Below are 27,170 nucleotides of genomic sequence, written 5' to 3'. Positions count from 1 at the left end.
GGAGGTACTAGGGAAGAAGAGAGGTGAAGGTGAGATGTGGATGGAGGATGCAAAAGTAAGCAGCTGTGGAAGAAGGCTCTGCACTCTGTGTGTAGCGCACCCCTGAATTCTGCACTATGTATGTAGCGCAACCCTAAACTCTGCACTTTGTGTGTTACCCTACTGAACTCTGCACTCTATATGTAATGCACTCCTGGTATTTAATGCCCCTTTAAGACCCTCCCTCTATTAGTATTATTTCACCATACCCACTATTTGATTTCGTTTGGAGGGTGTGTGTGTGTGAGGGGGTTATGGTTGAGTTCCTGCACCTATTTTCTGAGAAAAAAAAAGCCTGAATATACCGTAAGCGGGAAACTCTGCTGTTTGCATTCTGATATGTGTACTATTCATATTTTCTCACCCTGAAGATTTTTATTCTCTCTTTTGAAAGTCTCCAAATGGTCTAAAGATTCCTCATAGGCATTCTTTAGCTTAAATAGTTCAGTGCTCAGAGACCGAGCTTCTTTCTGGGATGTCTCCAGCTCTGTCTGGGATTCCTCAAATTTCTGCTTCCACTCAGCTAGAACCTAAGTACAAAATTATAGTGAGTATTAATTCAATCTTCATGGTCATTATGGAGAATTTGCTACAATATTCCTCCTATGATTACTGTACCTTGTCAAAATTCCTTTGCTTCTTGTCCATTGCAGCAGCTGCAGCATTTGACCTTTCCAAATCAACCATCAGATCCTCAATTTCATTTTGCAAACGGTGTTTCGTTTTTTCCAGAGAGGAACACTTAGCATTAGCAGCTTCTACAGCTTCTTCTGCATCCTGCAATCTCTGTGCCAGTTTCTTCCTGAAAAATGTCAGGAGCAATGTAATAAATTATAAAGGAAAGGTTTATATGTAACACAAATGTTTCTTCCGGAATATCAATCTCTGTAGACACATTTAATTATGTCAGTCTTACTTTGCTTCCTCCAGTTCTTCTGTCCTTTGGATGGCATCTGTCTCGTACTTGGTTCTCCACTGGGCTACCTCTGAGTTTGCTTTAGACAGAGCTCTTTGAAGTTCTGCCTTAGCCTCTTGTTCTTCTTCAAACTGTTCCCGTAGGAGATCACTATCATGACGGGCAGACTGCAGGGCATGTGCTAGGGCATTTTTGGCCTGATGGTAATTTAGGCAGATTGAGTTAAATTTATGAAGATATCACAATTTTGTGAAAATTTTGTATTGTGACTCTTATACGCTGTTGCTACTGTTTGTTTGTTTGCTACATGTACCTTGGTCTCCTCTTCCAGCTGCCTCTTGAGATCATCCAACTGCTGAGTGTAAGTCTGCTTGCCACGAGTCATCTGAGACACAAGTGACTCTTTTTCATCCAGCCTACGTGATAGCTCACCTATAAAAAGGATAATATTGATTTTAAAAATTAATATGCTTACTGTTGGAGAAATATTTAAAATTTTGCAAGCAATTTAAACCAATATTGTCCATATAATAAATAATATAACAAAACTCTCAAACATTCAACATACTATTGATTAACCCCCTTGGCGGTAAACCCGAGCGTGACTCGGGGTTGGTTTTCAATGATAAGATCGGTATCCCCGAGTCACGCTCGGGGTGGACGTGCAGAGTGTGCAGCGGCGCGGCTTACCTTTTTTGCTGGATCCACAGGCAAGTTACTTACCTTGTCCCTGGATCCAGCGATGCCACCCCGCTGTGTGAGCGAGCGGGACCTCCTCGCTGGATTCACAGTGTCCCCGTGTGCCGCCGATCTCCGTTCCCTGCGACGTTACGACGCACGGGGGCGGAGAACGGCGCCAAATTCAAAAAAGTAAACTAACACTTTACATACAGTATACTGTAATCTTATAGATTACAGTACTGTATGTAAAAAATACACACCCCCCTTGTCCCTAGTGGTCTGCCCAGCGCCCTGCATGTACTTTTATATAATAAAAACTGTTCTTTCTGCCTGAAAACTGTAGATTGTCCAAAAGTGTCCCTTTATGTCAAAAATGGTTTTAGATCAGCTAGAAAACAGCGATAATAAATTATAATCACTTGCAGAAATGTGCGATAGCGATTTGTGGGGAAATTCGTCATAAAAAAAAAAATAATGACAGCGACAATTCTGCAACTGAGCAAATTTCAGTGATTTTGAGTTGATTACATTATTGAATAATTTTTATTATAATTATATTATTATTTGTTATAATTATTTATAATTATTTATTATATTATAATTTATAATTTTGTTTTAAAAAAAAAATCATACCCGGGATGCCTACAAGACTCTTGCTTGGTCAGATTTAAGTGAGTTATTTCTAAAAATTACAGGCCTACAGTATAAAACGCCAAATTTCCTTGCAAAATAATTGTACCGCTTTTGGTACATAATTCCAGACAGAATCATACCGCCAGGGAGGTTAAAGAAGACACCATATAGCAAGGTGTGAAGCCTCGTACACACGACCGAGGAATTCGACAGGCGAAACACATCGTTTTCCTCGTCGAGTTCCTTGTTAGGCTTGTCAAGGAACTCGACAAGCTTGCTTTGCGTACACACTGTCAAGACAAAATCTCCTCATTCTCAAACGCGGTGACATACAACACATACAACGGCAGGGGAAGTTTGATTCCACTGGCTAAACTCTTGGGGCTGGTTTTGCTAATCTCATGTGTTTGCGTGTTAAGTAAAAGTTTGTTAAGAGACGATTTGCACTTTTCAGTCTGTTACAGCATGAAAAATGTGTTATCTCCATTACAAATGCTACTTTTACTCCCGTCTCATACTTTATTCTGAGCAAGTGCGGGTTTCTTAGCGTACACACGCTCGAGTTTCTCGTCGGAAACCAGCCCGACCAGGAACTCGACGAGCCAATTTGAGACTCCCGTCGAGGAAATAGAGAACTTGCTCTCTTTTTGGCTCGTCGAGTTTCTCGACAGTTTCCTCGACGAAAATGTACACACGACCGGTTTCCTTGGCAAAAAAATATCTCCCAGCAAGTTTCTTGCTGGTTTTTGCCGAGAAACTCGGTCGTGTGTACGAGGCCTAAGAGGAAAGGGTGGGTGGTCAGAACAGGTGAAGATAATGGTTTGTACTATTTGTACATCACAGTATAATCTAGAAGGAGGGCGTGATCAAAAAGACAATTATAAAATAACATTTAGCAGTTAAAAATGTGCTCATCAATTGGCTCATTAACAAAGTAATACCTTTGGTGGACAACCTCAGCACAGTAGGGTACCTTAATCCGGAGAAGATACACTGGGTAGGTAGGGGGAATAGACCTGAAGGCCAGAGAAAACACACCAGGGGCTGCCAGACTAAGTACAGCAATATGTAGGACTGGTACATGAATGTAAATGAGCAACTCATTTATGAAGAAGAAAAATTTCACTTTAGGTATACTCTCAGTTGGTGGTTGGCTCATGCTTATGGGATAGGGAGCCTTATTCAAAAACTTGCAGCCTGAGCAGTTCAGATGTCGGTCTGGGTGAAAGCTTGGATGGAGGAAGCAGGAAGATGGCTGAGGGCTCCGTGGTATGCAGAGGGACCCGGATGTGATGTCAGCGGGTGCTCTGCTGTACCGAGGTTGTCCACTAGAGGCCTAACTTTGTTGATGAGACAGTTTTTAACTGTTAAATGTGAATTGGCAATTGTCTTTTGCCATAAGAAATATGTAACATACTAGATAATGCCCTCCTGTTCTCTTTATCTGTTCACTCAGAGATACTTCAGTCACTCCAGAGGTACTGTATCAAGTGTTTTGAAGAGGGAAGTCACCCTGTAAGTTCCATTTTGGCTTTATGAACTTTCTGCTGTTCTCACTATAATATTAGTGTACACATGCCGCTCCTTGCATCACATACATCTCTTTTTATCTATGCTCTTAGCCGTGCCTGCTGCGAGTCAGAGTTTACCGTCTTATCCTGGGCACAGGTTTGCTTCAACACACACAAACACTACTAACTCCTATTGTCTTACTAGCTGTAAATGGTGTGTGTAATGCTATCACTGTGTTTCTTTACTAATATTTGAACTTGTAATAATAATAATAGTGAAAATTTCCCTTTTTTTTCTAAAGTGGTAAATTATTAAGAGGTAATAGCATTTCCAGTTATGAAACAAAGATAATACCGTTTTCAGTCTGCAGTTTGGCACGCAGGGTGGACAGCTCATTAACAGTTCTCTGGGATTCCTCAGCCTTAGTCCGATGCTCACTGACGTGATCCTCTAATGTACGGCATAACTTCTCTAAGTTAGCCTGCCAAGAGAAATTTCATTTCAAAACATAAAAATTGAAGGTAGTGTGCTACATAGAGAAATAAAATGATGATATATATATAATAGCTTCAAAGCCATAACTTGTTGAACTAACGGCATCTACTGCAGTGAACATGTTTATAAAGTATTACAGTACCTTACAGCATCTCTCTGTCAATAGAAAAATAACTACATGTTGGCATGCAGAACATTTTCTTTTCATACTTCTATGACTTAAAAGAGAAGAATGGCCAAATCTTCTTTGGTTATACTTTCCCTGTGGATCACAGAAGTTCACCTACTTTTGCTCCTGTGACCCAGAATCACCTGATAGTGTGCTCAGTTCACTATCAGCTGACATGGCAGAGCCACTCCCGGACCGGGATCGGTCAGAATCCACCCAGCTGCCTGATTGACAGCTGGCTCTGCCTCTCACTGCGTGGCTGAGAGCCATCTGCGCCTGCCCCCTTCCTAGCCCAGCGGTCCAGTTGGCACTTGAGGGGCAGACTGAAAATCAAGCGATCAGCAGTCATCTGATCATTCAATGCTTGGGGTTGGAGCTGCCATGAGACATCACACCAACATCTATGCTGCAGCATAGAAGTGATTATGTGTGTTTGTTTTTTTGTTAACCCCAAACTTATCTTTTAAAATATTATAAAAAACAGACAGTCAACTACCATTCTTCAGAAAGAGATGTAAGTAATGGCAGCCTCAATACACTCTCATTAAAGGGCTAAAAACAGTGAGATATTTCTATAATGTGCAACTGCACCCAATCCAGAATCTACATCTTCATACAGACTAGTATTGACTTATTTGACTTTAAGAGAGTGTAAACTGGGGTTTATTTGTCAGGTAGATAGCAGTATTTACTCATCCTATTAATTGTGTTGATAATTCCCTAATCACATGCAAAAAAAATCTAAGAAAAAAAAAACCCTACACATTACTAGAAATCATCAGAGCTTCACATCATCTGCTAAGCTAAGAAAAAATTCCCTTGAAAAATGTATATTATCTTGCAAATTGTGCAGTCTATTTGCCTTTATTAAATAAACCCTTTCTTATATCATTGTTGGATATCCTAGTGAGTAAAATGACAGCTTAAATTTAGATTACTATGACTGAACCACATAGGAGTGCTTCTTAGTTGATTTCTGACCTTTGCTTTCAGCACATGCTCCATGTTGGATGTGACATCATCCAGTTCCAGTTTAAATTCACTCTTCTCCTTTTCCAGTTTCTGTTTGACTCTCTGTAGGTTGTCTATCTGCTCACCGAGCTCTGCCACAGAATCGGCATGTTTCTTCCGTAAGGTAGCAGCAATAGCCTCTGATTGCAGTGTGGACTCTTCCAGATCCCTCCGCAGTTTAAGGAACTCAGCCTCCCTCTTCTTGTTGAGCTCCAGTTGCACTGTAGTGGCTCCCCCAGCTTCTTCTAAACGCTCACTGATCTCTTCCAGCTCTCTTGATAGATCAGAGCGAAGCTTTTCTATCTTTGCTCGAGCTGTTCTTTCTGCTTCCAATTCCTCCTCCAACTCTTCAATACGGGCCTGAATGAAATGAGTTCAAATATTAAATATTTTACCTCAACATGATGATTAGATACATACAAATTGATTTATTATTCCTATGCCCCGTACACACGGTCGGAATTCCCAACAGAAAAAGTCTGATGGGAGCTTGTCGGGAATTCCGATTGTGTGTATGCTCCATCTGACTTTTGCTGTCGGAATTCCTGCCAGCAAAAGAGCAGGTTCTCAATTTTTTAGATGGGAAAAATTCCGATCGGAAATTCCGATCGTCTGTAGAAATTTCAACGCGCAAAATTCCGACGCATGCTCCGAAACAATTCAACACATTCTGGAAGCATTGAACTTAATTTTCTCGGCTTGTCGTAGTGTTGTACGTCACCGCATTCTTGACGGTCAAAAGTTCAGAGAACTTTTGTGTGACCAAGTGTATGCAAACCAAGCTTGAGCGGAATTCTGTCGGAAAAACCATTCGCGGCATAACACAGCATTACCAGACTAAGACAGGATAGTTTCAAAACAAAGGAAAAATGTTTAATTGTCCAATTTGTTCCCCCCAATCTGATGCTACTATTAGAATTACTACCTACCTGAAGCTCTTTCATCTTCTTCTGGAGCTGAATAGATACATTCTGTTCATCTTCAACTCTTGTATTAAGTTGGCTGATTTCAAAATCCTTTCTGGAATATGTAAAAAAAAAATTTGCAAGTCCCATTCAGAACACAAGAGTGCAGTTATAGTTTAAAATAAATGCACATCAGTGGTAGCTGGTGGTATATTTTTTGGAGGGGGGGTCCAAACAATCCTTGCTCCAAAACATTACAGTGAATCATTTTTATTATTTTACACTAGAGATGGGCCCAACACACCCCTGTTTGGTTTGTAGCAGAACTCCCAAATGGGGAAAAGTTCTGCCCCGAACAGCGAACTCCATTGAAGTCTATGGGAGCCAAACATTGGAAATCAAAAGTTCCTATTTTGAAGGCTTATATGCAAGTAATTGACTATAAAAGGTGTATGGGGATCCGGGTACTGGCCTGGGGGACATGTATCAATGCATTTTTATTTTTTAAACAATAGTTTTTGAAGTGATTTTAATAATGCTTAAAGTACAACAATAAAAATGAAAAATTCCTTTAAATATAATGCCTGGGGGTCCCCTTAGTGTGCCTGTAAAGTGGCGCATCTGTAGCATATATAAAACATGATGCAGCAAAAAAGATTGTTCTAAAGAAAAACGTCAAATCGCATTTAAATTGGCTTGCGGTTGCAATTGTCGGAACCAGGCTATTGAAAAATAAGTAAAGAAAAAAATGGCGAGGGATCCTCCTTCGGGTCTGGTATGGATTTTAAGGGGAACCTCACGCCAAAAAATGCGTGGGCTCCCCCCAAATTCCATACCAGACCTGAAAGGCATGCAGTGAAAAGAAAAAAAAAACGCTCCACACTCATTGATGGTTGACTGCCAAATGCCTGTTAAAGGGGGCTTCCAGATTCTGATAAACCCCCACAATCACAGCCCAGAGTTGTGGGGAAGAGACCCTTGTCCCAATCAACATGGGGACAAAGTGCTTTTGGGTGATGGGGAATGTGGCCTGGTATGGTTGACCTTCCAGGCTGCATGCTTGGATAAGGGTCTGGTATGTATTTGGGGGGGTGTGCCATTTTTTTTTAATTATGGCGTGGGGCTCCCCTTAAAATCTATACCAGACCCTATGGTTTGTTATGGACTCGGGGGGACTCCAAAACTTTTTTTTTACTATTTTTATGATGGCATCATTGGTTGTTAAGGATGCGGCAGCCAGCTTCCTGACGCCACTACTTAACAACCAGCTTTTATTGCGGCCTGATTGGGCAAAGCTTTGCCCAATCAGGGCGCAGAATGCTTGCAACGCCCTGCAAATTTGAACTCATGCTCGGGTCGAACCATTCGCCCAACCTTATTTTACACCATATTTATTCACTTACTTGTTCAGTTTTTCCTCCAGTTGCAGCTTGTCATTTTCAAGATCCATCAGACTTTCCTGACTCAATTTCAGATCTCCTTCTAGTTTCCTTTTTACCCTTTCCAGGTCCATTCTTATTTTCTTCTCCTGCTCTAGTGATCCTTCCAGCTGTATGGGCCACAAAAAGTTTTAGAAAATTCCCAGATAAATCTGTTCCTTAATACCATTCTGCTTGCGTCACTTACATCATCAACCTGTTGCTCGAGTTTTGCTTTGGCTTTAGTCAACACGTTGACTTTGTCTTCTTCAGTCTGGAGGTCATCTAGTGTTTGCTGGTGAGCCTCCTGAAGAGCTTTTTTCTCTTTTGTTAATTTTACAATAATTTCATCCAAGCCAACCATCTCCTCAGTCAGATTTTTGACCTGTGAAAATAACAATATATATATATATAAAAGCATGCTAAAGATTACTAGATGAAAAAACCTGGCCAGATATTTTTTTTTAAATCATAAAAGTTTTTATTGCTCACATAATATACAAAAAAAGAAAGTCAGTATGACATAACAGTCACAGCTGGCCAGATATTAAAAGTGAGTTCACCTTGTTCTCTGTGGCATGCTTCTCTTTTTCCACTTTGGCTAGTGTCAGCTCTAAATCATCGATATCCTTCTTCAGCTCAGAACATTCATCTTCTAGTTTCCTCTTCTTAGCTGTCAACTCGGCATTCATCTCCTCTTCATCTTCTAGCCGCTCTGTCTGCTCCTTCAGCTTTGCTTCTAGTTGGATTTTGTTTTTGATCAGTTGTTCACACCTCTCATCAGCATCTGCTAGGTTATCTTGTTCCTGAGGTTTTTGAAAATGAAAAACGTTATAAATGTATTCCTTCCTGGGGTTCCAACTCTGATGACCTTTATTATTGCTTTTTTAACCTTCGACAAATGTTCACTTATTTAAAATAGATTTACCTGCTTTGGTATGGCAACAGTGTGAAATTTGACGTCAAATTTCGATTTCGTTTTAGTCATAGCCCTTTGACTAAACATTTTAGTTGTATTTTAGACATCTGAATTGTTTTAGCTGTATTTTAATCAACTAAAATGTACTGGAGATTTTAGTTGACTGAAATCTAATGGGATTAGTCAAATTGTAATGCATTATTTAATAATTTCTCTAGAATTTCCAAACGTATTATATACTTCTGGAGTAAAAAATCGAATAACAAGTTATTTTTTTTGGTCTTAAAGAGGTTGTAAACCTACGTGTTTTTTCACCTTAACGCATCCTATGCATTAAGGTGAAAAAACACCTTGCAGTGTCTGGCTACCCAGCCTCCCCCCCCTGTTTTACTTACCTGAGCCCCGAATTTCCGTGGGAGCGTCCCTGCCGTCCTTCTCTCCACAGAGTCCCGGCTTTGATTGGATAGATTGATAGCAGCGCAGCCATTGGCCATATGGACACCAAGTGTATGACTCAGGAGCGAGCCTGCAAGGTAACCCCCTCGGGGGAGAGCTTTCCAGAAGGGGTTATCTAATGCAGGAAGGAGCCGCGAGAGCCGCCGTGGGATCCCAGAACAGGTGGATCGGGCCACTCTGTGCAAAACGAACTGCACAGTGGAGGTAAGTATAAAAAATATAAAAACGCAAACCTTTGGTATCACTTTAAGGTTTGAACATGCACTACACACACATATTTAGCCGTTGTGATACATAACATCTTTATAAAGCCAAGTGTCATAAACAAACAATAATATTGCTTTTTGAAAAACAGAAGTGCAATTTTAAAATATAATAAAACCCCAAAAAACTGTAAGCTCTATTGGCTTTAATGCCATTGCACAAATTACCTGAATATATTACCAATATTAAGGAAAAAAGAGAACACTTTTTCTTAATTTTTTTCTTTCAGCAGCTTAGTAGATGCCCCTTACTTTTTCTTATGTGGTATTGCATTAGTGCAATGCATGTTTAACCACCTCAATACCGTACGCCATCTTATGAAGTCCTGGTATTGAGGTGGGGATATCTGAATGATGCCTGCAGCTACAGGCATCATTCAGATATCCTTTTTTTTCAGCCGGCGATTCTGCGCACCAGAAGAACGATCATAGCGGCAGTTCTTATAGGCGGCGGGAGGGGACGCCTCCCTCCCTCCGCCATCCGCTGCTTCTCTGGGCTCTCCCATGCCATCGGGGGCCCGGAGAACTAATCGGCCGGCGCCGGATGACAAGGATAGATGGTCACCAGTCATCTCTATGACCATCAGAGGCCCGGGCGCGATGTTATGACGTCACGCTCAGGTACCCGAAGTAAAAGCTGCAATCGCGGCTGTCGGTATGAGATCTGTGATTTTTTTTTCACAATCTCATGCTTTCAAGCCTGGTGGGGTCTTATTGACCCCGCATCTCTCCATAAAGAGGACCTCTCACACACTATTCCTATTACAAGGGATGTTTACATTCCTTGAATTAGGGATAAGAGTGATCAATTTTTTTTTTTTAAAAGTGTAAAAAAGAAAATTCATTTAAAACACCTCTGTCCCCGGTAGCTCGCGCCCAGAATGAACACACACGTAAGTCCCGCCCACATATGTAAACGCCGCTCAAACTACACATGTGAGGTATCTCCGCGTTCGTTAGAGCGTGTGCAACAATTATAGCTCTAGACCTCCTCTGTATCTTTAAACTGGTAACCTGTAAAAAAATTGAAAGTGTCGCCTATGGAGATTTTTAAGTACCAAAGTTTGGCGCCATTCCATGAGTGGGCACAATTTTAAAGCGTGACATGTTAGGTATCTATTTACTCGGCATAACATCATCTTTCACATTATACAAACAAATTGGGCTAACTTTACTGTTTTGTTATTTTTTAATTCATGAAAAAGTTTTTATTCCCAAGGGTGTCTGCTAAAAATATATATAATGTTTGGGGGTTCTGAGTAATTTTCTAGCAAAAAAATTATGGTTTTTACATAAAAGAGAGAAGTGCCAGAATAGGCCCGGTATTGAGGTGGTTAAACTTTAATTTGCTATTATTATAGGCTGGGGATGGAATTGTGTTGCAGATTTAGAAAAGGCCAGCAGAGCAGTGTAAATTTTGAGGTCAAATTTCAATTTAGTTTTAGTCATAGTCTTTTGACTAAAATGCCCTTTTAGTTTTAGTTGTATTATAGTCATCTGAATTATTTTAGTCTTATTTTAGTAGACTAAAATCGAACGGGTTTAGTTAAATTGTAATGCATTATTTAAGCATTTCTCTAGAATTGCCAAACTCATTATATACTCCCATAGTAATAATCTAATAACATATTATTATTTATGGTATTAAGGTTTGAACATGCACTACAGACAGAGATTTAGCCGTTCTGATATATAACCAGTGTTCATTTTTACGTCGAATTTCGATTTAGTTTTAGCCATAGTCTTTTGACTAAAATGCCATTTTAGTTTTAGTCATATTTTAGTCATCTGAACTGTTGACTAAAATAGTGTTAATTTTGTCTACGTAAATATTTTTGTTGACTAAATTGTCACGGTATTGGAAGGTAGCTAAACTGTATACTCACAGCTTGCACTTGAAGCTGAAGATCATTCTTTTCCTGCAGTAAAGAGACCATCTTTTCTTCCAGTTCTTTGCGACGTGCCTCTGACTTCTCCAGAGCTTCTTTCAGCTTCTGGAACTCTTCTTTCATGGTCTGCATCTCTTTCTCTGTCTCTGCACTCTTAAGCAGGGGCTTGATCTTGAAGTAAAGTTTCATCCATGGCCAGTTTTTGACTCCCATGAATGCTCGAATGTTCCACTGAATCACTAAGAGGGCATCTCTGGCCAAAAAAGAAAAAAAAAGTAATTCACAAAGGTTTTGTTTAAAACTTTGTGATTCCTTAATTTTGTAGTAAAAACTTATGATAGAGAGCACCATAGCTAGCCATAATTGTTAGTCATACATTTCTTAGTGTCTCTTGTGAGGTAGAGTAGTGCACAAAAAACATGGATTGGGCACATGATATATAACGTATATGATACATAATACTGAACCTATATGAATAGATAGCATACCTTCTCTCGAAAATCTTCTTAAATTCTATTCTGGAGAGGACACCTCTGGACTGGGCCTGGATACGGGTGATAATTCTAGAAAGTCTTTCATCTCTCATCTCTTCAAGTTGACCCAACAATCCAGCCTTGAAGAAAACCTGAAAAAGCATGCTTTACAGTGAACCTATGCCCAGACCATGCACAATAACGTGTGTACAGTACATATTCTGAATAAGGAGATAAAGTATTTTAAAACAAGCCCTCATCCAGCTCTGTAGCAATATGCAATGTACAGAATGAATCTTTGAATTTCACAATAGGGACACTGAAATCTAAGCTATTTTGACAGCCTGCCAGCCTTCTAATGTAAAACACACAGCAGGGTTTTATAAGCTATTGAGCTCAGTACTCACATATCGAAAGTGGGCTGGTTCAGCAGAACTGGATGACTTTTGGTACACGCGTACTTCTGTCTGTTTAACAGAATTCGGTCCAATGACTGGCTTCTGTTGAACAGTCTTGCTGGAAAACATTCAATCAGGGCTTGCAGCCAATGGGATCTGTCCATTTTTTTTTCTTCAACCCACTGGTTGAACAAAGTAGAACGCAATGTGTATGCCCAAGCTGGGTTTTCACTAGAACATGCAGCGGCTCACAGCAGGAGTCCGGTGCATCTCTATTCACCATTTCAGGTTCGATTTCAGCCCGAATTTTGTGCTGAATTTGGACCTGAAATGGACCAAAAGATGCCAATGGATACTGTGTAATTTGCACTGGAGCTACTGCGGAGATGTATGCGCCAGCTCCATAGAGAGCCAGTTACAATCTCCTCACATGCAAATTAGATGCGGAGAAATCCTTATTCAATTGACAATAGTGTGAACCCAGCTTTAGAGTCTTTTTTGTGATCTTTAAAAAAAAATAACTTCACAGTACAAGCAGTTAGAGAGTCTGATCAGGGCTTGTTTTAAAACTCTTTTACTGCTCGCTTGGTATGTAAATACTTTGATGTCCATAATCTGGCTGCAGGTGCATTTTAAGTTTATTGTTATAACATTTTGTCAACGGTTTCCTGCCTGTTGTGCATTTTTCTGACTTATCATAAGTTAATAAGAGTACATGCAATACCTTGGTGTGTCCAAATTTATACTGAGTATGATCAATCTCCAATGAGCCCAGAAGCTTCTCTGCCCCTTTCCTGCTGTCTATAAACTGTCCCTCTGGGATAGATGCAGGGTTTAGGATTCGGTAGCTGGCAAACAAGGGAGCAAAAAAAAATATATAAAAATGAAATCACTCTATATTACTATTTTATTGCTGCATCCAACACATGGCATACATCTTTGTCTCATGCCTACCGCTGCCTGAAGTCTCCATACAGGATACGATTGGGGAAACCCTTTCTACAAATTCTGATGCCTTCCAGCACACCATTACAACGTAGCTGATGCATTACTAAACGGTTATCAATTACCCCTGTGGAGAATAGTATCATGTATAACTTATTAGGCTTGTATATATATTCATAACTTAGAACAGAGATTAATTTATATTAGAAAGACAATTTTTAATAAGTGATCATTAACAGCTGAGGCAAAGCTTTGCAAAACTTCATCAAAAAAAGACAAACGTATAAAATTTAATTGATCAATGGTAGAAGCTACATTGCATATATGCAATGACAAAAATTTTACTTTATGTTTAATGTCTTTTTATTACATTTTTCTTTTCAAGGATTACAAAAGAATACAAAATCGTAATAATGAGACAGCATCCAAGTCATACAGTATCAGAATAGAGGTATGTCAGAACTCATATCTTTCAAGTCTCTAACAATAAAAAATACAAGGTCACATACTCACTGGTAAAGTATATATAAAGTATACATACTAGAACATACAAAAGAGATGAACGCATTGTCTAATCCAAAACTTGGTAATAACAATAGCAAATATATCTATGGTAGATATTCCATAGCAATGGGTAGAATATAAAACCATGAATGGTGCTGAAAGTTTCAGTGAACAAATCACTATTCAAGCAAGAACAAACCAATAAAGGTAATAACTGGGATGCAGCAATACCCTTTTTTGTTTATCGGCAAGTACCAGTACGGATACTTTTGGTAAGAAAGAAAGAAAGAGGGATGGAAATAGAGCGAGTGAAGAAGAAGAAGAAGAAAAAAAGAAGGGCTGGTGGTGGGGAAGAGGGTTAAAGCATGAGCAATCCCCTGGGCAGTCATCACGTCAAACCTTTTTCGAGATGAAAGGTTCAAAATCCGAAGAGTAGTGGAAATAGGACCACACAGTACACATATGTGTTCCATATGATCAATGTTACCCACTTCACAAGCTCATTCAGCAAGAGAGGAATGTATGGCAATCACTGAGTGTATGGCTGTAAGAAAGTGCCTAAATAGACTTTTTTTTTGCTATTTGTTTATAGGACCCTGGTAACATAGATATCACTGTGATTTGTGGCACATTTGGAAATGTGGCGCCCACTAGTTCTGTACAGTTGTAGTATCTTGTATACTACAACTGTATGGTACCCCAGATGTAAGCCATGGAACTGGGGGCATGTAAACACCTCCAACAGGTATCAGGAATAGATGGAACGATTGTGTGCAGGTTAACCAGGCAGCAGTACCATCTGGACAATATCCTATAACTTCGTTCCTGGGCATGTGATGATATAGAAGTCTTATACGAGAGCTAGTATCTTGTCCTAATCCATTTCATCAGCCGTCACACCCAGTTCCTATTCCTATTTTGATATAAAGGGAGGAGGATTTGGGTAGGTTTCTTTCAGCAGAATTAGGTAGATTAGAGAGAGCAGGTGTTCTGATCTAGTGGACTGGAAAAACAATGACTCAAGGTCTGTGTACAATCTAGTCAGGGAGTCCATGGGATGCAAGATTCCAAGATAATGTGTAAGTTGAGTATGCTCAAGCCAGGCGAGTATATAGGAAAGAGGAATCAGTTTTCCTCCTTCTAGGGTAAGACTTGGAGGAGGGTTGTCACATCTTTTCCAGGACAGGAATCACAAGTGGTTAAGCTTTGGAGGGAAGGGTGCACATCCGAATAGTGGGGTCATAGGGCTCTGTCTAGAAGAGAGAAGACTTTTGCACAGGTTAGTGTCCCATACCTGTAAAGTGGCCATGGTAAAGGTAGGTAGGGGGACCTTAGAAGGTTCGTCAGTAGGGTTCGTCCAAGATAATAAAATGAGATCTACAGGAATAAGGTCGTTTTCTATGGAGGTCCAAAATTCATAGGATCGGCTGTGGTACCAATCTAATATCCTGATCAAATAGACAGCATAAAAGTATAAGGTGATATGAGGTAGGGCAACTCCGCCCTTGTTTTTGGTTAAAGATAAGACGGTTTGTCAAATCCTGGGTTTCTTACATTGCCAGATAAAAGCATGTATGGCCTTATTTCTGGAAGGGAAAAACCCTGGTGAAGGTTCCACAGGGATGGCCTGAAAAGTATATAGTAATTTAGGGAAGATATCCATTTTAATGACATTTATATGACCAAACCAGGAGATATGTGGTTTGTCATATGAGTTAAGGCAAGTTTGGACCATTCGCAGTAGTGGTTTATAATTCAGATCAGCCAGTATGGGTAGAGATTGTGGGATTTGTATACCCAGGTATTTAATGGCCTTTTGCTGCCATTAAAATGCAAAATTTGATTTCACACAGGCCAAAATTGATGGGGGGAAAAGAGGTTTTCAAACATTTTATTTTTTATTTTAGTTTACTTTAAAATTGCTTACTATTCTAAATTCATCAAATTCCTTAAAGAAGGGAAGGGAAGTGTGGGAATTTGCGACTTACAGTAAAAGATCATTGGCATAATGTGACAATTTGTATTGGGATTGTCCAATGGAGATGCCCTGTATGTTCAGGATTTGGCATATAGCTATAGCGAGATGTTCTATAGTGAGTATTTATAATGATGGAGAGAGCCATTGTGTTTCTGAATTGGGTCCGAAAGAAAGCCATTCGATCAAATTTTTGCTGATGGGCTACTATAAAAATGATATCATTTGATGTAGGGGGTTGGGTCCAAGTCGCACTTGTTAGAGTGAGAGTTTAAAAAAATCCCAATGAACACGGTCAAAAGCCGTTCCAGCATCAACAGAGATCATGCAGGCTGGTATGGGATTTTTAAGCGTATTCCATCAGCAGGCGTGTTTTAAGGGTGTTATCCTGGGCCTCCCTCTTGGGCATATTTAACTTGGTTGAAGTGGATCGGATCTGGAATTAAAGGTGTGAGAAGATTAGCTATAAGTTTGGAATAGATGTGGATATCAACATTAGTGAGAGAAATAGGATGATAGCTCCCGCATACGGTGGGGTCTTTGCCTGGTTTGGGTATCACAGAAATGTGTGCTTCAAGATCCTGAGTTCGGAAGAGATAAATTAGACTTTAAATAGTCATTATCTTCGGATGAGATTAACATTTCATGGTTCTCTCCACTCGACTCAACTGTTTGGATTCATTTTGAGAATACTGGGCATGATTTTATCCACTGCAAGTTGTATATTGCTTTCTGGGACCCTGACTGACAGATTTAATCTCTATGCCAGGTGGCCCATTACATCCTGAGCTCACCCTTTGAGTTGTGCATACTGTGTGTTCTTATGAAGAACCCAGTACACCTGCAGTTTCTTTTTAAGTTTTAGTGAATCCCTTTATAAAGGAGTCAGTCAGGCCATTGACACCAATAGCATTGCTAAAAAGTCATAGGGAGTAGTAAACGCCTGCCATGGGTAGCCTGCCATTTTATTTGGAGGTGCTCTTTTGGCTTGCTTCAGTCTTAGCAAAAAAAAAAAAACAGTTCATTAATTAAATAAAATACTTATTACAACCATTATGCTTAAACAGAGTTAAGTTTCCACTGAGCCCTGTTATAAAAAAGCAAAATGTTGCTTGTTGCCACATCGGAACTGAAGAAACAATGCAATGATTTGTTTTAGTGAATGTTCCATAATTAACTGTACACAGATGTAGACTGTAAACCGTGGCATTATGAAAAAATATGAACTTTCCTAGTAATAGCCAATACATTTTTCAAATGTCTGTATATGTTGTTAGAATGAAATAGATGATGAATAATTAAAAGTATATATATTTAGGGCCTTTGTTACAGTATAAAACTTGTCATAATGGTGGGGTTTAGTTGCAATAAAAATCCCCATCTAATGTATTATGCATTTGAAGCACCTATACACATATACTAATATACACACAATGCTGTTTTTTCTCTTGTATGTAATATTTGCACAGAAAATATCTAGTAGGAAGACTTAAGATTCTCTTATGATGTTTTTATATTTTCTCAATATTACCTGGAGCCTTGGTTTCATTGGGGATGATGCAACGAACAAAATGAGGATGCGTAGATCGAAGATTGGTCATTAGCTTGTTTAGATTTTCCTGGAGTTGAGAGAGGTGTCAGATGTATAGAAAGATGGAATAGAAGAGCAAGTAAACAAGGCTGGAGTAAACTTTTGGACTCACCTTACCTCCTAAAGTAGCTCCAGATCCTTAGCGCAGGCATCTACAGTTTTATTTCAGTTTCCTGGGAGCCTCAGACCCTAACTCGCTTCCTGCTATTACTTCCTGTCTGCCCATTAGTCACCAATCGTAACTCATACCTTGCTGGCCAATAAGCAAGTACCAGGGTAGGGAGGACACAGGCTAGAACATGACCATACAAACAAATGGCCACTTCCACCACATATAACTGGTCTTTGCATCAAGGAGGGAGCACATGGAACAGGGGATGCATAACAAACAAAACCAAAGAAATGTTTTAGCTCAACTTACCGACCAGCCTGCAACTAACTGAATTATCATGTCTAACAGTATGTGTTAAAAACAGGGTTTTAGTTTACCCTGTTTTTAACACATACTGTTAAACAGGATAATTTGTTTTGATGCAGGCTGGTCTTTAAGTCGAGCTGAAAAATGTATTTGGTTTTGTTTGACATGCATCGCCCTTCTATGTGCCCCTTGCTGCAAAGGCCAGTTAAAGGTGGGGGCAGAGGCAATATTTTTGTACTGTTGGAATACTGGTGAGTGGATGCACTGGACACCTTTGCTACCCTTGTGCTATATGCTGGGTATCCAGTACACCCCTGTACCTTTAGGGAGGGGTGGTCTCTGTCCAAGCTCACCTACCCTCTACCGATTCAATATTATGCATGTGCTTCTACTATAGAGCCTCTTCAAATTGATAGAGTTAGGACTGCAGATAATACTGGGGTGCTGTGAAGTGGCTCTGCAGCTTACACATGTATTTGCAAATGTGTGCAAACGAAAACCCTGTTTTTAACGCATACCATTAAGTAAATAATATGGTTGGTTGCAGGCTGGTCGGTAAGTTGAACTGGGAATTTTCTTTGGTTTTGTTTGATTAGAGCATGACCATACCAGCTCCAAATTTACTATACTTATTGGGGCATCCTCCATTTAAAGGATCCTGGGACATGCTAGAAATAATCTGTGAATATCTACAGCCTGTTGTAAGGGCCTGACACCATTTTAACAGTAAGGTGACCCCACTTGTTTAACCTCCCTGGCGAAAATCCTGAGTGTGGCTCTGGGTGAATGTTCAATACCAAAAGCGGTAACCACACTGCAAGATGCAGACAAGTTACTTACCTCATGATCCTGCAATGTCCCCCTGCTGATTCATCACTGTGCCATGCACAGTCTATTTGCCTTTGGTAAATAAACCCCAAAGCAATTTTATGACCATCCTGAGCTGATGAATATTTAGTTGTAGATAGTAACTGAAAATGACCAGTTCTGACAATATGAATGCAGAGGACCATGTATGATAAGTACAAGCTATATGAAAAGCCTGGGAAATCCTAACTGCCCTTACCCTGTGCAGAGCTGACACCGTCTGGAATGAGGAGCCTTTCTTCTTACTGCCCTTACCCTTGGTAGCTTGATCTACATGGGGAAAACATAAAAGAAGCCCATTAGAAAACAGTAGCTATAAACAAAAAAAATATTTTCACTACTGTGTGCAGATTTAACAGTCAGCAAAAGGCAGATTTAGTGTACATGGATGTTAAGGTAGCATACAAACCCTGACAATGGAGATGAGCTTGGGCATCTTCCAAGCTCATCTCGGTCCAAACTTCCACTTTAACATAGTAGTAAACTCTGTTCTACCATTTGTACCCACAGTCAAGCCTATAGTAAATCTTACCTGTAGATACTATGAATATCTCCTAAACTTGCACAGTTTAGGAGATCTTCAGAGTGCATACAATGCATACTAGCACATTATAACATTGCCTTGAAGGGATTTTTTTTTCCCATCAACTGCGGTTTACTACCGCTTTAAGTCCTATCGGCTACATTCCCTGCCCTGTAGCACACATAAAACAAAAAGGCAGGATTCTGGTGATGTCAAAACACTTACAGTATATAAACACGTGCCTATGTTTAGCCATTAACATTAAATAAATATGGACATGTGTCCATATAAGGGTACTGACATGACCATGATCCTGTCTCTTTGTTTAGGTGTTCTCCAGGGTGGGGAGTGACCTGGCCTGCAGCTGACTGGACTTAAAAAGAGTGCAAAGTGAAAGTTTGAATAGAAATTTGTTTGGAGGAAGCCCAGGTTCGCCTCTACCTGACAGCATAAAGCTCCCTTTACGGGCAGCTTATTTATAGGGATGTTAAACGCTAATTGAATAAAGTGTACATGGACACTGATGAACACATATTGATGGATGTGGCTAGAATAAATACTATTGACTGTTATTGTGTACATACGATACACATAGGCCTATAGACTTTGGGTAACAAAAGGGATAAATAGTTGGAAACTCATGCTGTCGAGTTTGGCTGCTTCCCAGCAAATATCTGTCTGAAAATACAGAAGATCCAGCCAGCCAGAACTGGTACCCATATCTGCTTATATGGCAGTAAATCAAGTTCACTAGACCTGCACTAAACATTTGGAGAGGGAGACCATACAAGGGTTAGGTAATACACTGGCCATTAATTAGATGTCTGCTTGCGTGCCCAGCCTAACGATTTGTAACTGAAATGATCAATCAAAAAAAAAAAAAAATATGTGAATCAAAAGCTTAGAAATCATAGAGCACTTCCTGTGTACCTGAATCTGTACCGGCATAGTTGGCAAACAGGAGTGCCAAAAGCTTGAGAGCTGACTTCTGGTACAATCCCACCACAGTTTCATTGAGGGGGTCCTTGTTCTTTTCCAGCCAGCCAATTATGTTGTAGTCCACAGTACCAGCATAGTGCACCAGGGCAAAATGTGCCTCTGGCTTGCCCTTTAAATTGCGTGGCTTTTGGAAGTTGTTCGATTTGCCCAGATGATTGTCATACAGCTTGGCTTTAAAAGTTATATCACTTGCCTTTGGAAACATACACTCCTCTTCAAGGATTGACATGATTCCCATAGGCTGTGGAAAAATAATCACACAAGATACTTTTATCATACACAGAAATGGAGTTAAAAAAGTATACTTATTAATAAATTGGTAAACATTGTTTATGCCATGCTTTGAAGGGATTCCATTTTTAAACAATTATTTTTGTACAAAGAACAGGGCTGCAGCATCAGCAGATGTTGAAGCCACATTAATTTGAGCCTGTCTTCTCCAAGCCTTTCATCTCCAAACTAATTCATGAATAGTAAATGCTTGGCACATTCAGGGACATTTACTAAAGACAAAGTTTTGCAAAGTTCTGAGACATTTATGAAGAGAATATATCTAGTTTGGGGTACTTTGGATTGAATAATCACTCTTACCTTCTCTATGAGATCAATACACGCCTGCAAATCCATGCCAAAGTCAATGAACTCCCATTCAATTCCCTCTTTTTTGTATTCCTCCTGCTCCAACACGAACATGTGGTGGTTGAAGAACTGCTGCAACTTCTCATTAGTGAAGTTAATGCACAGCTGTTCAAAGCTGTTGTACTGGAGAAAGACATATGTAAAATAAGAGAAAAGAAGAAAAAAATGCAAATATACTTTAAAGATCAATTCCTTTTGATCTATGTGAGTTGAAACCTGTGTAGCAAAATGTGCACTGATAAGGCCAACATCTACCAAAGTATTAAAAACATTACATGGGAGGGTTAGAAGTAGGAGTCAAGTTCTAAGTTAGCCTGGGAAACCATCTAAAGACCAACTCTAGCCATTTGTTTTTTAATTTTGGCAGAAAGTAAATAATTAAAAAAATCTGTCAGTATTTTTTGCAGTCTGTGCTCTCATTGAAGATATTTTTCCTCTGTTTCTATTCCATGACCACTGCCTCTGGGATGGCAAGGACAAACCTCCCAAACAGAGACATGAAAAGTAGAAAAAGGTTTTAAATTTGATGTCAGTAGCCTGTTAGATTCTCCCCCCCCCCCTATCTTACTTCCAGTTTTGGTGACCACACATAATTTGGGGAGGGGGGCATTCATCTTACTTGCGACACAGGGGTTGATTCTTTAAGTCGGCTGTTTGTTTTTAAAGGTAACTTTCCCCAGAGCTTAATGAATGAGGTGAAGCTCTGTTGACTTCCATCATCCAATCATATGCAAGCAAAAATGCTGTTCTTTATTTTCATTGCATGTAGTTGGATATTCTTTGCAAAGTGAAATTTCATCACATTCATTATACTATGGGTAAAATTCAATTGCAAAGGGCAACTGCCCTAGCCAAGTGAACTGCCCATATGTTTTTAGTAACTGAACACTACAGACCACACTAACAATAACAATTGTACACCCACTCTGTGCTGCTAGACCAGTACCCAAAGCATCTTCTCCCCTGTGCTCCGGTGGTCTAAGGTCCTGACAATATCAAGACTAATGCAGGTTCTATGGCCCTGCTATTGACATGATGATCGTGAGAGACAGTTCACCAATGGAGCAAGGGGGAGCGCCATCTACTGTAGGAATAGTGCAGGGGTCTCCTAGACTAAACGAGCAACTAACCCTTGCAGTACAGGTGCAGTCCCAATGCAAGGGCTCATTTTTAAATTCCATGGAGCTGTGATTTAACTAATTTTCACATAAGCAGTTCTATTGTATTAATAGGCATCCTTCATAGCAGCCCCCACCTCCACCTAGCCCACAGCATTTCCAAACATTAACATGATTTTCACTACTCTGTATGTAACTTTTAATCTCAAACTTCCTCTTCACTATTTTCTATCTGCTATCTCTTATTTATTTGTTTCTGAATCATCCCTGTTTAGCAGAATATCTGCATCTGTTCCTCAGTAACTTACATCAAAGATCTCAAATCCTGCAATGTCCAGCACTCCGATGAAGTATTGTCTGGGCTGCTTGGTCTCCAGGGTGGTGTTAATTTTTACTACCATCCAAAAGAACATTTTCTCGTACACTGACTTGGCCAGGGCTCCTAAGGCATAGTACACCTAAAGGAAATGTTAATAATTGTATAACTTAGATGGTTTGTACTTCACTGTATTCATTTTTAATTTCTAACATGAAAAAAAGGATCACTGACCTGTTGGACATTTTGTCCCTTGGTGACATACTCATTCCCGACCTTGACTCTGGGGTGACACAATCCTTTCAGGAGGTCAGCAGAATTTAGGCCCATGAGGTAGGCAGCTTTGTCAGCCTCTGGAAAACAGTAAAGGTCATTGATATTGTTTCAGGAGTACAAACACTCCCACCATCTTGGTTCCTTGTGGATGTGAGCCTTATATTCAGCAAAGTAACTGAATGCAAGAGAATTCTAAACCCTCTAATTGTATATTGTTCTAAATATGGCAGCAGTGCTTTAAATATGGCAGCATTGCTCTAAATAAGCTATCAGAAAGTGCAATTGCATTTTCACAATAACTTATGTATCACTCTCTATTGTGCTAGATAGGATGTACAAAGTTAGTTTTTAGTGTAGGAAAATGTGGCTTGACTGAGAGCCAGGCCTGGGTTGAATCTGGGTCAGAGCTGAGTGACTCAGGGAGGCTGAATGACTCAGCAAGCAGCATCTCTGGTGACTCCCCCTGCTTTCTAGAACCTTGGAGAAGCTTCCAGATGCAGTAGGATGGAGTCTAGGAGGAGCTGCTTGGAGTCTTGATGAGGGCCCCAGCCAATCCCCAGCAAAGTGGGCTGGCAGGGGACAGAACCTCATAAATACTCATAGGTCATGCCAGTAGGGGCAGTCAGGTTGGAGATGGAGTGCTGAGGAGGCTGTCGTTGGCCGTTGAGGGTGCCCACTAGTCTAGGGGGGTGTGACCTCAGGCCTGGGGCTCGGGTACTGGAGGGACCCTCTACAACACACAGAGGAATTCTTCCTGCTACGGTAGCAAGGAGAGGACAGCAGGAGAGTGAGCATGTCCAGGAGATCTCCTGAAGGAGTCAGCTGGATAGGCTGGTGAGTGAGCCATTTGGGAGGAAAGAGAGAGAGAGTGTCAGTCTGGGAGGACTGTGGAGAAGTAGCCATAAGTGCTAAAGAAAGAAGCAGCTTCAGCCAGGCAGGCTGGCTGTGCCTGAAGAGGTGGTGCTGGGATCACAGGGATATAAACTGGACACTGACTTTTTTGCTACACTCTTAAAGGGGGCCTCGGGTTCCTGCCTGCCTGCAAAAGTCAAGTGGGCATCCCATAATTTCCCTACCCCAATCTAAGTTCTAATCCCTCAATAAATAACACAAAAAAAACAAAGCACTGGCCTGTTCTCTGACTCAGGGTGGGGGATCCCATTTCTACTTGCGGCTCCTTAGGGGGTGCGCTACACTTGTATAAAGAAGAGTGAGCTGTTTAATTACTTTACCTGAATTGCATGTTTTCAAATGGAATATGGAACATAGGCAGCAAATCTATACCTACAAATTACAGTATTTATCGGCGTATACCGCGCACTTTTTTCCCCATAAAATCAGGGGGAAATCGTGGGTGCGCGATATACGCCGATAGCATACCTCGGAGGGGAAGGAGGGGGATGAGCGCCCGCCGGAAATCACCAAGCCGTCATCTCCTCTCGGCTTTCACTCGGCTGTCGCGTCACACACACGCACAGTCCCGCCTCCGCCACCAGCATTGGACCAGAGATGGTCCAATGCCGATGGCGGAGGCGGGACTGTGCATGTGTGACGTGACAGCCGAGACGGCTCAGTGATTTTTCCGGCAGGCGCTCGTCCTCCTCCTTCCCCTCTGAGGTATGTGTGTGATCGCAGCATACGGTACATAGGGAAAGTGCAGTGTCTAAATCAATATGTTGTCATGAAACATATATTCATCCATAATTTGCCAAAGTGCATGTGGCTTTTCACTATGTATGTGTGTGATCTTGCATACAAGGTGCTTCCTTCTCAACCACCAATACACAGATCTGCTTACCAGATATCTAGAACCCACAGTAAATGTGTCTAAATGCACTTATTAATTTAATTAATCAGGCTGCAGATAGACGGACATTCATGGGCACTGACCCTTAGATTGCTTCTTCAAAGTTGTTTATTTAAAAAATTGGGGTGCGCGTTATACGCCGGAGCGCGTTATACCCTGATAAATACGTTATATCAAAAATTAGGTTGTATTTGCCCCCAAATCTCTCTTGATTTATGATAGCTATTGAAGAACACCTACAGTATTTATAAATGTTTTCACACAAGGCCACACAAGATTACAGATCTTTTATACAAGAGTCATACTTTTCTCCAGTTAAATCCAATAAGAAAGATGTGAGAAAAGATTTATGAACACAATTCATACTGGAATAAACTAAACTACCAAATACACCTCAAATATACTCTTAGGCACGTAGATCTTTTTTTTTTTTTTTTTTTAGCAAATTTTGCCTTAGCAGCTCAATGACTGCAAAAATATTTCCACTTTGGCAAAATCAATTTCAACAATATCATTCTGCTCAGTCCTAATGATAGCTAGCTATAATGATTTTCAATACTTCCCACCTCTCCTATTTTCACAGATATACCATAATGACAGTACATTGCGATCATATTCTTTGTTATCAGTATACATATCAAACCTTCAGTGCCATCTGGTTCTGCCTGCTCTTCTCGCTGCTTCTGTTTGAACCTCATGTTCCCAAAGTGCATTATAGCTCCCGTGAGTTTGTAAATTGAGTTCTTCTCATCCTGAGAGAATCCTAGCACATCAAAAGCATTCTAAGGAAGACACATCAGAGAACAGATCCATAAAAATATAATTTTATACAGATAGTAGGATGTGATTACAGTTTATATACAGTCATGGCCGAAATTGTTGGCACCCCAGAAATGTTTACAGAAAATCAAGTATTTCTCACAGAAAAGTATTGCAGTAACACATGTTTTGCTATACACATGTTTATTCCCTTTGTGTGTATTGGAACAAAACAAAAAAAGGGAGAAAAAAAGCAAATTGGACATAATGTCACACAAAACTCCAAAAATGGTCTGGTCAAAATTTATGGCACCCTTTCAAAATTGTGGATAAATAAGATTGTTTCAAGCATGTGATGCTTCTTTAAACTCACCTGGGGCAAGTAACAGGTGTGGGCAATATAAAAATCACACCTGAAAGCAGATAAAAAGGAGAGAAGTTCACTTAGTCTTTGCATTGTGTGTCTGTGTGTGCCACACTAAGCATGGACAACAGAAAGAGGAGAAGAGAACTGTCTAAGGACTTGAGAACCAAAATTGTGGAAAAATATCAACAATCTCAAGGTTACAAGTCCATCTCCAGAGATCTAGATTTGCCTTTGTCCACAGTGTGCAACATTATCAAGAAGTTTGCAACCCATGGCACTGTAGCTAATCTCTCTGGGCATGGACAGAAGAGAAAAATTGATAAAAGGTTGCAATGCAGGATAGTCCGGATGGTGGATAAGCAGCCCCAAACAAGTTCCAAAGAAATTCAAGCTGTCCTGCCGGCTCAGGTAGCATCGGTGTCAGAGCAAACTATCCGTTGACATTTAAATGTAATGAAACACTATGGCAGGAGACCCAGGAGGACCCCACTGCTGACACAGAGACATAAAAAAGCAGGACTACTGTTTGCCAAAGTGTACTTGAGTAAGCCAAAATTCTTTTTGGGAAAACGTCTTGTGGACAGATGAGACAGATAGAGCTTTTTGGTAAAGCACATCATTCTACTGTTTACCGAAAACGGAATGAGGCCTACAAAGAAAAAAACACAGTACCTACAGTGAAATATGGTGGAGGTTCAATGATGTTTTGGGGTTGTTTTGCTGCCTCTGGATGCCTTGAATGTGTGCAAAGCATCATGAAATCTGAGGATTACCAAAGGATTTTGGGTCGCACTGTAGAGCCCAGTGTCAGAAAGCTGGGTTTGCGTCCGAGATCTTGGGTCTTCCAGCAGGACAATGACCCCAAACATATGTCAAAAAGCATGCATAAATGGATGGCATCAAAGCACTGTAGAGTTCTAAAGTGGCCAGCAATGAGGCCAGGTTTTGCACTGCGTCGCTTTAACAGACAATTGCGCGGTCGTGCGACGTGGCTCCCAAACAAAATTGGCGTCCTTTTTCCCCCCACAAATAGAGCTTTCTTTTGGTGGTATTTGATCACCTCTGCGGGTTTTTATTTTTTGCGCTATAAACAAAAATAGAGCGACAATTTTGAAAAAAATGCAATATTTTTTACTTTTTGCTATAATAAATATCCCCCAAAAATATATAAAAAAAAATGTCCTCAGTTTAGGCCGATACGTATTCTTCTACCTATTTTTGGTAAAAAAATCGCAATAAGCGTTTATCGGTTGATTTGCGCAAAATTTATAGCGTTAAGGGTGCCAAGAATTTTGACCAGCCCATTTTTGGAGTTTTGTGTGACATTATGTCCAATTTGCTTTTTTTCCTCCCTTTTTTTGTTTTGTTCCAATACACACAAAGGGAATAAACATGTGTATAGCAAAACATGTGTTACTGCAATACCTTTCTGTGAGAAATACTTGATTTTCTGGAAAAATGTCTGGGGTGCCAACTATTTTGTCCATGACTTTGTATATATATATATATATATATATATATATATATATATATATATATATATATATAAAATAAATGAGTTAAGACATATGGGTACTGTGTGGGTGATGTAGTAAATAAATATAATAGCTTGAAAAGTAATAATTTTTATTGTGATTAGCAGTAGGTGAAACCTAGACTTTTCAACATTCTAGTTACAGTAATAAACAATAAGTTGTTTCAGAATTTTACACCGTGTTTGACAGGTAAAGTCTGCAGGCTTGGAAAAATCAGTTTATAAATGGATAGAAAAATGACAGAATTCAGAGAGTTGTTAATGATTCTTACTATGAATGGTCTAAGGTTATCAGATGTGTGGTCTTCCTAATCAACAGGGAGACAGAGTGCAAGGGACTGCAAGGGATCTGTGG

At 40.1% G+C, this 27,170-nt stretch overlaps 1 protein-coding gene and 1 long non-coding RNA gene across 4 annotated transcripts in view; one reads left to right on the top strand and one right to left on the bottom strand.

Annotated features, from left to right (window-relative positions):
* Nucleotides 1-27,170, top strand: part of LOC120941170 — a 95,381-nt gene that overhangs the window by 44,571 nt on the left and 23,640 nt on the right. For all 3 annotated transcript variants that reach the window (XR_005749528.1, XR_005749529.1, XR_005749524.1), the window contains exon 6: nucleotides 13,508-13,573. This is a non-coding gene — a long non-coding RNA (uncharacterized LOC120941170). The remainder of the gene's footprint in view (nucleotides 1-13,507; nucleotides 13,574-27,170) is intronic.
* The window catches only part of LOC120941163 (myosin-7), a 59,379-nt gene that overhangs the window by 12,889 nt on the left and 19,320 nt on the right, over nucleotides 1-27,170 (bottom strand). Inside the window, exons 11-31 of the mRNA XM_040354450.1 lie at nucleotides 24,799-24,937; nucleotides 22,307-22,425; nucleotides 22,065-22,214; nucleotides 20,591-20,761; nucleotides 19,931-20,240; nucleotides 18,677-18,747; nucleotides 17,133-17,220; nucleotides 13,132-13,249; nucleotides 12,902-13,025; nucleotides 11,795-11,931; nucleotides 11,304-11,559; nucleotides 8,343-8,585; nucleotides 7,988-8,164; nucleotides 7,765-7,910; nucleotides 6,386-6,476; nucleotides 5,427-5,816; nucleotides 4,136-4,262; nucleotides 1,269-1,387; nucleotides 956-1,152; nucleotides 658-841; nucleotides 404-569 (exon numbers count right to left, since the gene is read on the bottom strand). Coding sequence (XP_040210384.1) covers nucleotides 404-569; nucleotides 658-841; nucleotides 956-1,152; nucleotides 1,269-1,387; nucleotides 4,136-4,262; nucleotides 5,427-5,816; nucleotides 6,386-6,476; nucleotides 7,765-7,910; nucleotides 7,988-8,164; nucleotides 8,343-8,585; nucleotides 11,304-11,559; nucleotides 11,795-11,931; nucleotides 12,902-13,025; nucleotides 13,132-13,249; nucleotides 17,133-17,220; nucleotides 18,677-18,747; nucleotides 19,931-20,240; nucleotides 20,591-20,761; nucleotides 22,065-22,214; nucleotides 22,307-22,425; nucleotides 24,799-24,937 — 3,523 coding nt within the window. The remainder of the gene's footprint in view (nucleotides 1-403; nucleotides 570-657; nucleotides 842-955; nucleotides 1,153-1,268; nucleotides 1,388-4,135; nucleotides 4,263-5,426; nucleotides 5,817-6,385; nucleotides 6,477-7,764; nucleotides 7,911-7,987; nucleotides 8,165-8,342; nucleotides 8,586-11,303; nucleotides 11,560-11,794; nucleotides 11,932-12,901; nucleotides 13,026-13,131; nucleotides 13,250-17,132; nucleotides 17,221-18,676; nucleotides 18,748-19,930; nucleotides 20,241-20,590; nucleotides 20,762-22,064; nucleotides 22,215-22,306; nucleotides 22,426-24,798; nucleotides 24,938-27,170) is intronic.

Source organism: Rana temporaria, chromosome 1 (assembly GCF_905171775.1).
Source record: "Rana temporaria chromosome 1, aRanTem1.1, whole genome shotgun sequence".
NCBI lineage: Eukaryota > Metazoa > Chordata > Amphibia > Anura > Ranidae > Rana > Rana temporaria.
This window is presented reverse-complemented; position numbering and strand designations above follow the sequence as displayed.